A 9,945-nucleotide genomic window follows, 5' to 3' on the forward strand; every position below is an offset into this window, starting at 1 on the left:
CTCAGAATTAAATCAGTCGGGAGCACGTGCATGGTTGACATGACGACGCATCATATCAAAAGCTTGTATATAGAGTAAATCATCTCCTTCCTATGGTACTCCAATAAAAACAACTCTCTATGTACAATATGAAAGAAGAAGAAGAAGAATATTTGCATAGAATATCGATCTAGCGATGGATGTTTATTAAATGGTGTGTGAAATGATAAGCAAAAAAGTTATATTAGATAATCACTCTATCCGGCAAAGCGATTGATCATGTCCTTGACACGATTGCTAGGAGAGACGGATCGGGCATCTTTAAGGTGAGAGGTATCGTTGGATGCGTTGCTGCTGGTGGACAAGGATGTTTCAAACTTGTTACGCAAAGAGGTCACCTCGGGCGATTTGGCTCGTGAAGAGGATGCTGATTCCTTACCATCACTGGGAGGTGTAGCTGGAGGTTCAGGTTGTTGTACAACAATCGATGCAACTTCCTCATCATGTACATTAGAAGGCTCTTGTAATACTGCTTCAGCAGCATCCTGTTGTTGTTGTTGTTGTGGCTCCTCTTCTTCCTTGTTATCGGTCATGACAACATCTTTTCCATTGGCTTCTGCTGATGATGATGAAGGCTCTTTTTCATCTTCTTCTTTGGGAGGCTCTTCAATCACTGTCACTTGCTTTTGTTCTTGTTCCTCTGATCCAGACGATTCGCTCTTATGCTCAACTTTGTTGGCATCATCACCAGCAGCAGCACCAGCAGCAACAGGTTTGGTCTTGGATGCCACACGCTTGCTAGGATCGGCCACCTAGATATCAAAATGACATTTAGCCTACTTATTGCAAATACAATATCCCTTTTTCATCAACCTCCCCCCGTTTTTACCTTCTTTGTAGTAGTTGTTCCAGTAGCCTTGGTAGCTGATGCACCAGCTGGTGCACGACGCACGACACGTTTGGTTGTAGTGTGAGCACCACTACTATCAGTGCCAGATGCAGTAGGTGATGTCTTTTTAACAGTGGTACGACCTGCAGTGGTAGTGGTAGCTGGCTTTTTGGTGGCAACGGTGCTTCTGGCAGCAGTATTGGATGGGCTGATACGACGTGGAGGAGAAGAACCAGTAGTCGTCTTTTTGGTGGTAGTGGCGGTTTGTGCATTGTCATCCGCATGTTTACGAGCACTAGCAGCTGTGGGTGCAGTCAATCTTGAAAACACGGATGTACGAGTAGTAGTCGTCTTTTTAGCAGGTGCATGTGCCTTTTCCTCTTCCTTGGGTGGTGATGTCTTTTTGGCTGCTAACGTAGCAACACGAGGCACACGATTGGCTGTTGTGGTTGTCTTTTTGGCCGTTGTTGTACCAGCTGCTGCTGCTGCTCCAGAAGTGGGTGAGATGCGCTTTGTAGTCGAAGTAACAGTGCGTGTAGTAACAGTGTTTCCACCACCCGATCTCTTTTCAGTCACCGTTTTCTTTACAGTTGTGGTGGTAGCTGCCTTTTTGGTACGCTCTTCTTTGGATGAAACAGTGGTAGTGGCCGTTTTGCGTTGGGGTGATCGAGAAGGCGATTTTGGCTTGGTGGCTGTTGGCACTTTGCTACCTGCTGCTGTTGTTGTGGTAGTCTTTTTACCAGAAGCCTTGTCGGATGAACCACTTGATTCATTGGACGATTGTTTTTCAATAGCTGCCTCCTTTTTCTCCTTTGCCACTTTTTCTTTGTTGACCTTCTTGTCATCCTCCTTGGTTTCTTTGTCCTCTTTGACGGCTTCTTGAGTAGAAGATGGCTCTTCGGAAACAACAGGGATAGTGGTAGCCGATTGCTCATTCTCCTTGTGCTCAATTGATTTGGCGTCATTCGATGCATCAACCTTATCCTTGCTGACAGATTCTTCAGCTTGAGCTTGTGCTTGCTCAACAGGCTTCTTGGATGAAGAAAGCTCCTTGACAATCTTCTTTGGTGGTGGTGCAGCTGCTTTCTCAGGTGCCTTTGAACCATCGCTCTCAAACATGGCCATCAAGTTTTTAATGTTCTTTGGCTTGGATGGTGTTGCTGATGCCTTTTTGTTGTCAGCCTTGTCATTGGTGGGCTTGAGTTCCTCCTCTTCCTTAGGCTTGGAAGTTTCCTTTGGCTGTTCAGGTGCGGCATTATCAGCAGTTGATTGTTCCAATGGCTTTTCTTGCATGGCAGCAGTAGCAGCAGTAGCAGAGGAATCAGTTGTCTCAGCAATGACCACATGTTCTGAGTCCTTTGCCTTGGATGTCTCATCTTCAGATTCTTTTTCATTGGATGCTTCCTTTGAAGGCTCTTCAACAATAGGCACTGATTTCTCGGCTTCTTTTCCATTGGATGCTTCCTTTCCAGGCTCTTCAACAACAGGCACCGATTTCTCAATTTCCTTTTCATCAATGGTGGTGGTGGTGGCAGTAGATTCAACATGCTGTTCCTCGGCTGTAGTCGTTTCATTCGATGATGCAAGCTCGACCTCCTTATTTTCATCATCATTCGACTTGGACTTGTCATCAGCTGATACGGTCGTTGTCGTTTCTTCCACAATGTTGGTTTTGGTATCATCCTCCTTGGCAACCAAATCAGCATTTGTCGGTTGTTGCTTCACCGATTCATCATTGCTGGCAGCATCCTCCACAGGCTTTGCGACACTTTCTTTCTCCTTGGGTTGCTCAAGTGGTTCCTTTTCAGTAGTCGAAGTGATGGCATTGAAAATGATGTCGATTTCACGTTCAGCACTGGTTTGGCAATCACTGCCATGTGTGGCATTATTCATTCCATCGGTGCCAAACAATGCACGCAAACTAAAGGATCACATCAGCCGACATGTTTTGTATAAATAACAACAACAACAACAACAACAAGGAACCTACCTATTGGGCTCGATCTCACGTGCTTTGTTTGGATCAGTGGGGCCCATGAGCTCTCTCCAATCACGGATAGCATTGGTCTTTTCAAGCACCATGGCATGGATGGGGCCGCTAAAAAGGGACACGTGTCAATGCATTGCATATATTAGATGAAATTCGCCATTATAAACTTACCTGCTCATCCAAGTAGTCAATTCATCATAGAATGGCTTGCCTTCATGTTCACGATAAAACAGACCCGCTTGTTCCTTGGTCAAATGCAATTCACGTTCTTGAACAACAACGAAATCCGATTGCTTGATCTTGTCAAGGATGGCATTCTCTTTGTTGGCTTGAATGGCATCGGGCTTGATAATAGCCAAAGTACGTTGAATCTTGGCATCCTTGGTAGTAGCATCACCCTCAACGCCAACAGCCAACGATTGTGTTTCATCGTCAGTGGGAGCTTTCTGATCCACCTGATTTGCCACAGAAGGTTGTTCATCATCCTTGTGATCGATTGTATCCTGTTGTGACGATGACGATTCATGTTGTTCATCCTTAATATCAGCAACAGCATCAGCAGCATTATCATCTTGGTCGATATTGTTGGTGGCAGAGTTGTGTGCTTCGCTTGTGGGAGGTTGTACAGATGCTGGTTCATCGGTAAGCTTTTCCTGTGGTTCCGAGACAGGGGTTGTTGCTTTCTCATCTACAGCAGCAGCCGTTTCCATCTTTGCAATCTTTCCCTCCTCCTCTTTATCCACCACCTTCTCCACCACAGATTCAGACTCTGATGTATCCTTCTTGATCTCATCTTGTTGCTTGGATTCAATAGATGATGGGGTAGTGGTAGTAATAGTATCCAAATTGGGAGTATCTGTAGTAGTGGTAGTGATGGGTGTTTCAGGTGATGAGGATGATGCGAGGGCAGGGGCTGCTGCTGCTGCTGCTGCTGCCGAGTGGTTGTCGTCGTCGTGCTTAATGTCCGCCGCAGGTGATTCTGCAGGATCCTGTTTAGAAGCTTCTTGTTGTTGAGATGCTTCCTTTTCACTTGTTGGGATAGCTGTTGCCTTTGATGAATCGGTTACTGGATCTTGATCCGTTTCAAGCGCGCGTTCTTGTTCCAAATGGGTGTCATGATCATCCACTACATGTTGTTGCTTGTCATCTTTGATGGTAGTAGTAGTAGTATCATCGGTGGTAGTCAATGTCGAATGGGTGTTGTTGTTGTTGTTGCTATTATCGACCACTAGAGTTGAAAAGAGAAATGTAAGAGATACATACGTTCCTAGGTTTCACATTTTCCGGGGAGATAAAAATAAAGCATGAATATACTACCTTGTTGAGTATCGCTCGGGGATTGTGGTTGCAACGAGGAATCCTAGCAATGACCATTGAGCGAGATGGCACTTTGGGTGTGTTCATCTTGTTCTCTTTACCTCGCTTAGTGTCATGTTAGTGTGTAACGTTTCGAGAGGGTTTGAGGAGAAAGAAAGCAAGTAGCAAAAATGTGATGCGTGTTGAAATAGAAAAGGTTATGAAAGGGGGAAAGGAGAAGTGATGAGTAACAAGTAATACTTTTGATTATTTGTGCAGAAAGGAAAAAGAGAGTCCTGTAACAGCAGCTGTACACAATCCCCTCTCTCTCATTCTCTCTCTCGCTCTCTCGCTCTCTTTTTCTCGCTCTCTGTAAAGAGTGAATGAGCGCGCTTAGTGGCTCGCTTGTACTACAACAAGTGTTGCACAACGCTTTTCCCTAACAACACCCGATGTTTCCGACAGCTTTGTATTTCATCACATCACATTTCTCACATCCTTATGCATCCCCGAGAATTTCGTTGTTTAAAGGGTCACCCTTCACAGGGAGAAAGAAGGATCACTTGGTCGATGCGCGCGCTTTTTTCTTATAGGAAAAAGGAGGTTCATGATATGCTTTATCGTGTCACATTCTAAATAAGCGAGGATGATACATGAAGAAGGAATATGGGCGATTCAATAATGTGTGTACATGTTTGATGATTGCGGATAAAGCTGATACTATAATGACAGTGGCGTGTAAGATGGATGTGTGGGTGTGGTTGAAAATATGTAATAGTTAATGTCTACTCTTCTTGCTGCTGCTGCTCTTGTTGTTGCTCTTGACTCTTTGGGGTACGTCGCTTCTTGACAATCACGGGTGTATTGCCTTGTTGAGCCTTGAGTTTTCGACGCGCTTCAAGTCGTGCAGCTTTGTCGTTTTGATCAAAAGCAGGGCATGGAAATACGGTAGGTGCTGCCACTGTTGCCACGGCACCCAAGGCAACCATAACAAACAGATTGGAAGTAATACGTTGTCGCTGCAAATGGTTGAGTGGTCTTGCTTTGGATCCAAACATGATGTTGACAGGTGTGTATGTGAAAGAGTGGGGAGATGTCGATGTCGAAAAGAGAAAACAAGTAGAACAAGCTAACAGGACTTCCCTCTCGTTGTCATAACAGGTGGTCGCTCGCAATGGTGCAGCTGCTGATCAATTGAGATTGGCAGAGGAATGGACAAGGAGTTGTTTACAGCTATCGACCACGGACATTTTTCTGTGACGCACCTTCCAAGATCGTCACCATCACCACCACCACCACCCAACCCACTCATCTTTCATCCTCTTTCACATACACACCACCGTCGCCATTGGATACACTTATGATACCATCATCCTATGAAATAATAACCTTGAATCAAATCGCTCTTCTCTTCTATATACAATCATCTAGCTATGAAGCATACCCCATCTCCCTTTACTTTAGAGTCACATGATTGGTCCATCCACCGATAAAAAATCATCACAATCCAAGAGTGTTGAATATACAAGTGACAGATACGATCGTTTTAGATTACAACGTACAAAATAAATGGAATGATAGGTAATGTAAAAGAAAATGGTGGTGGTATGGGGTTTATCTAAGCGAAGAAAGCAGTGGCAATGGCAGCTGCAACAGCACCAAGGAGCATTTGGGGATAAGCACGACCATTGGCAGCACTCTCACCATCAGCTGCGGCATCACTTTCAGAAGCAGCATCACTTCCAGAAGCATCAGAGGCAGCACCAGAGGATGAAGCTGAAGCACCTTCACTACCAGAAGCAGCAGCACCAGAAGAAGCAGCGGCATCACCACTTGCAGCAGCGTCACCAGAGGCAGCAGCACCAGAGGAAGCAGCGGCATCACCACTTGCGGCAGCGTCACCAGAAGCAGCAGCATCACCAGAAGCAGAGGCATCACCAGAGGCAGCGGCATCACCACCTGAAGGAGCAGCAGTGGGATCAGCACCACCAGCGGCATCACTACCACTGGCACCAGCAGCAGCACCACCATCACTGGCAGTAGGTTGAGCAGCACCATCGCTACCACCAGCACCTGCACTACCGGATTCGCCAACACCAGGCCATCCCTTCACACATTGTTGGAAGCAATCGGTATCATTCTTGCATTGAGTAACGCAATCATTGGTACCCGTAACTATTCATTAGGCAATCCATTAGCATGCATGCATAGGATGGATGACATTTTATACATGATACATACCACAGCCTGAAATGCATTCGGTATCAGAGGGATCACAGTTGCAGTTTTCTTGTTGAGCAAGAATAGGGGCAACAGCGAGAGAGGCAAGGACAAGAGTGGAAAGTTGGAACTTCATAATGGATATAAAAGAGTGGAAGAAAAAAGGATGTAATGTGTGGTTGACCTGACAAATGAGAAGGGAACCCACCCCCTTTTTATAAGCGGTTTCAAATTGTTGTGTGGGTAGTAGTAGAATAGATGAATGAGCATAATGAGAGGAGGGGGGAGTGAGCACCAACCATCAAGATCGCTGACTTTTGGCTGCCAAATGGACCCATTGTGTAGCAACCGCGTTGCCCTTTCGGGAATCGTTTCGACGCTAACAAAATCATGTACATAATATAACATCACATCCGCTTCTTTGCCTCCTTAGTCTTTATGTTGTGTAAAACAAAGAAACAAGAGAAAATGATGATGATGGCGTTGACATTGACAATCAAATTTCGAGAAAACCAAATGGGATCATGAGGCGTTTTTGATTTGGTTGTTGTTGTTGTCTCCCTTAATTTCTGCCGACAACGGTGATTGCTGACTACTTGCACGGGAGATCGGTGCTCCAGGTTGTACCAGACATGTTGCGTAATTAGGTCATGTGCATCCCAACCCGATCTACCGAGAGAGACAAGAGGCATTAGAATCTTTGGAAATGCGGACAAAAGCGGACATACCCATGTGTTGGATGCTACTAAATCCTCAATTTCACGCGCAACGTCGATCGTTTTTATACTGGCTTCGTTTGCATAATATTCAAGTTTGCACACAGACAACTTTGTGATTGCATGGGGTAGTTGTTGTGTATGTGTATACGTGTATGTAGAGGACAATTCCACTTTCGTGAGTATACAAGTAAAGAAATTTTCTTTATTTCTGCAAATGCTATTCCCGGTTTACTGCATAAAAATAGAATTGGGGAAGGAAACTCAAGTCGATGAATGTTGTTATTGCTATCTACGTCAATCATTCTTCTTTCCTTTTCGAAAATGATGTATGTGTTCCCCCACTTGTGACCTTGTGGCATTATGCAACCATGGCGACATGAACACAAACAATACCCGATGCACCACCATCACCATAGCGACCTGCATAAAATCTTGTTGCCATCCTTCAACTTTGCACAATACAAGCTACTACTACTACTACCGGGGACCTTGTCAACTCAGCCATGATAGCTGCCAACCTTTCCTTCTAAATAATAGAGAGGCACACACACACACATATAGGAAATCTCTGAGCCACAAGGTAAATTGATTTTCCCCATGTACAAGACCCAGTCCAAAATGTTAAAAAGAAACGCATCGCATATAAAAAAGAAGATGAGAGGAATAAATAAGGGTGATGATGCACGAATACTACTACTCAACAAAGGTGGAAACCAAGAATGATGCTTGTACTACAACTACAACTACAACTACAGTTTTATCGATGAATCAAGTCCTGCTCTTTTTCATTCGAAAGGAAGTGGCGATGTCAATCGTGGCATGGTTTCCATTACATTCATGATCATGTCTGCATAAAGAAAATGGCATAAGTCTGTGGCACTCAAAGACGCTTCCTCCTCATCCAATCCAATCTTACCTATTGGCATGTCATCTCTTATCGGTGATGTAAATGTGACATCGTTGTTGTTGTCTCCTCTACTATCATCACTCAACTGATCGTGTTGGTGTTGTTGGTGGTGTTGATGATCCGATGATTCGTCTTCGATTTGCATGGCGGATTGATCAGCACATGAGGAAGGTGAAGGTGAAGCAGCAGCGGCAACATCATAGGCACCAGGGGGTGGGAAATGTTCAATGTATCGTTCGCGCTCATAGTACATTTGTTTACGTAGTTGCAATGCATCTTGTAATCGGCTGCCAAGATAGACGACGATTTCCACGCTATTATCCATACGCAAGGGTGGTTTCTGATTGGGAACAAGGAACCAGTATTTGCGTAAAAAGCTTGGTGGTACAAACCAATGATCTTGGTTGCCAGGTGAGCCACCCATGAACATGGCCGTGTTGAATAAGAAATTGAATAACTCGTTGCCATCGTAATAATCTTGGAAAAGGATCATTTGATCACGCATCATGGCACCAGGGATCACATCAATACGGATATCATGAGGTACGTTGCGTTGTAATTCAGCTAAATGAGAGCGTGAGCGTGTATGTGAGTGTGTGTGTGAGAGTTCTCTCCCACACATCCCATCTCCTACAAACAACCCTACCCCCCCTTTTTCCCGAAAAGAAAATCCGCCCAGACTTACTTGGCTCGAAAAATGCCCAGGTTTTCTTGTCAGTGCGTTGAATCGTACGCATTTCATCCAAATACTCAAGGGGTGTCATGGGGGGATAAATTCGTTCTCCACTAGGACCCACTGTATAGCGTGGTTTGGTGGGTGATGATGATGATGACGATGATTCCTGTTGTTGATGAGAGTTCCACAAATCAGGCATATGATGGTCGTTGTTGGTCTCGATGGTTTCAGCTTTGATGGTGGGTTCATTGTGATCATCATCATTGTCGTCGTCTCCTTTGTCGGTGCTACGAGTTCTTATGCTGTAATCATGTAAAGAAGTACGCCATTCGGGTGGAAGGAGAGCTGCTAATTCTGGAGGTGTTTGATCGATGGTGAATTCAGGGCGAGTGATTTGATCAATGAAGCCCGATACGAGTTCTGTTTGCATCAATCCTTGGAAGATGCTTGGATCGATTTGACTTAGTTGACTTGTGGTATTGTTGATGGATTGTAATTGAGGAAGGAGAGCTGTGGCTGTCTGAGTGAGATCTAAGGGTGGTAAAGGCTCCGATGAAGAACTTGGATCTTCTGATCCAAAATCAAAGCTGCCGGGCATCGACTTTTCATGCTGTGGTGGAGAAAGAAGGAATTGTTCGAGCGTGGAGGATTGTGTGTTGTGAGCAGTGCTGATACTGTAATTGGATGATGATGGTGTCGATGCATTATTCATGCTGCCAGGTGATTGTGGATCAATGCTCTTTGGTAAACTCTCATCTTGTAGACTGACGATATGAGAATGTCGATCCAAAAAGAATTCAAGGTTCTGTGGCATAACATTGGAGCTGGATTCCATCATCTTTTCATTGCCAAGTTCATCACGTGCACCAGAGTCTGAATAGTTCGGTACATCCACTCGATGAGCATGACAAGCAAGCTTCAGTGTCAGCATGAAGCCTTTCAAGTGTTTGTTCTCATACTCGAGATCCTTAACTCGACGTCGTAATTTGTTGGCTTCTCGTACTGCTTGATCGCGTGCATACAATGCTCGTTTGACATTGGCTTCAGCTTCACGCATTTCTCGTCGTTTGCGTTCACGAAATGCCCGTTGAGCTGCCCGATTCTGTGCCTTTCGTTGAGCTGGTGAGGGTGGATTTGGTTTGCGGCCAGGCTTTTTCCGAGGACGAATAGGGCGACCATTTTCGTCAACGTTGCATAGCTCTATTTCCGGGTCAAAGTGTTCAAAGGCAATATCTGTCATGGTATGTCAGGGACCAATGTAAGGGGGTG

General features: G+C 44.9%; 4 protein-coding genes across 4 annotated transcripts; all 4 read right to left on the reverse strand.

The window, feature by feature from the left end:
* Positions 1-236: 236 nt before the first annotated feature.
* O0I10_004455 (uncharacterized protein) lies at positions 237-4,291 on the reverse strand (the record flags this gene model as incomplete). Its single annotated transcript, XM_058484514.1, has 6 exons — positions 237-791; positions 869-2,789; positions 2,859-2,966; positions 3,030-4,086; positions 4,176-4,218; positions 4,277-4,291. 6 exons carry the CDS (start codon positions 4,289-4,291, stop codon positions 237-239), a joined length of 3,699 nt encoding a protein of 1,232 aa, XP_058344775.1.
* A 648-nt stretch (positions 4,292-4,939) lies between these two features.
* O0I10_004456 (uncharacterized protein) lies at positions 4,940-5,212 on the reverse strand (the record flags this gene model as incomplete). The annotated part of the gene is made up of 1 exon (XM_058484515.1): positions 4,940-5,212. One exon carries the CDS (start codon positions 5,210-5,212, stop codon positions 4,940-4,942), a length of 273 nt encoding a protein of 90 aa, XP_058344776.1.
* A 560-nt stretch (positions 5,213-5,772) lies between these two features.
* On the reverse strand, positions 5,773-6,510 carry O0I10_004457 (uncharacterized protein; the record flags this gene model as incomplete). The annotated part of the gene is made up of 2 exons (XM_058484516.1): positions 5,773-6,329; positions 6,396-6,510. 2 exons carry the CDS (start codon positions 6,508-6,510, stop codon positions 5,773-5,775), a joined length of 672 nt encoding a protein of 223 aa, XP_058344777.1.
* Positions 6,511-7,878: 1,368 nt separating this feature from the next.
* On the reverse strand, positions 7,879-9,916 carry O0I10_004458 (uncharacterized protein; the record flags this gene model as incomplete). Its single annotated transcript, XM_058484517.1, has 3 exons — positions 7,879-7,940; positions 8,010-8,564; positions 8,686-9,916. The coding sequence occupies 3 exons, from the start codon at positions 9,914-9,916 to the stop codon at positions 7,879-7,881; spliced, it is 1,848 nt and encodes a 615-aa protein (XP_058344778.1).
* Positions 9,917-9,945: the final 29 nt, after the last annotated feature.

The sequence above is a fragment of the Lichtheimia ornata genome (genome assembly GCF_029851405.1).
Source record: "Lichtheimia ornata isolate CBS 291.66 chromosome Unknown scaffold00016, whole genome shotgun sequence".
NCBI classification, from domain to species: Eukaryota; Fungi; Mucoromycota; class Mucoromycetes; order Mucorales; family Lichtheimiaceae; genus Lichtheimia; species Lichtheimia ornata.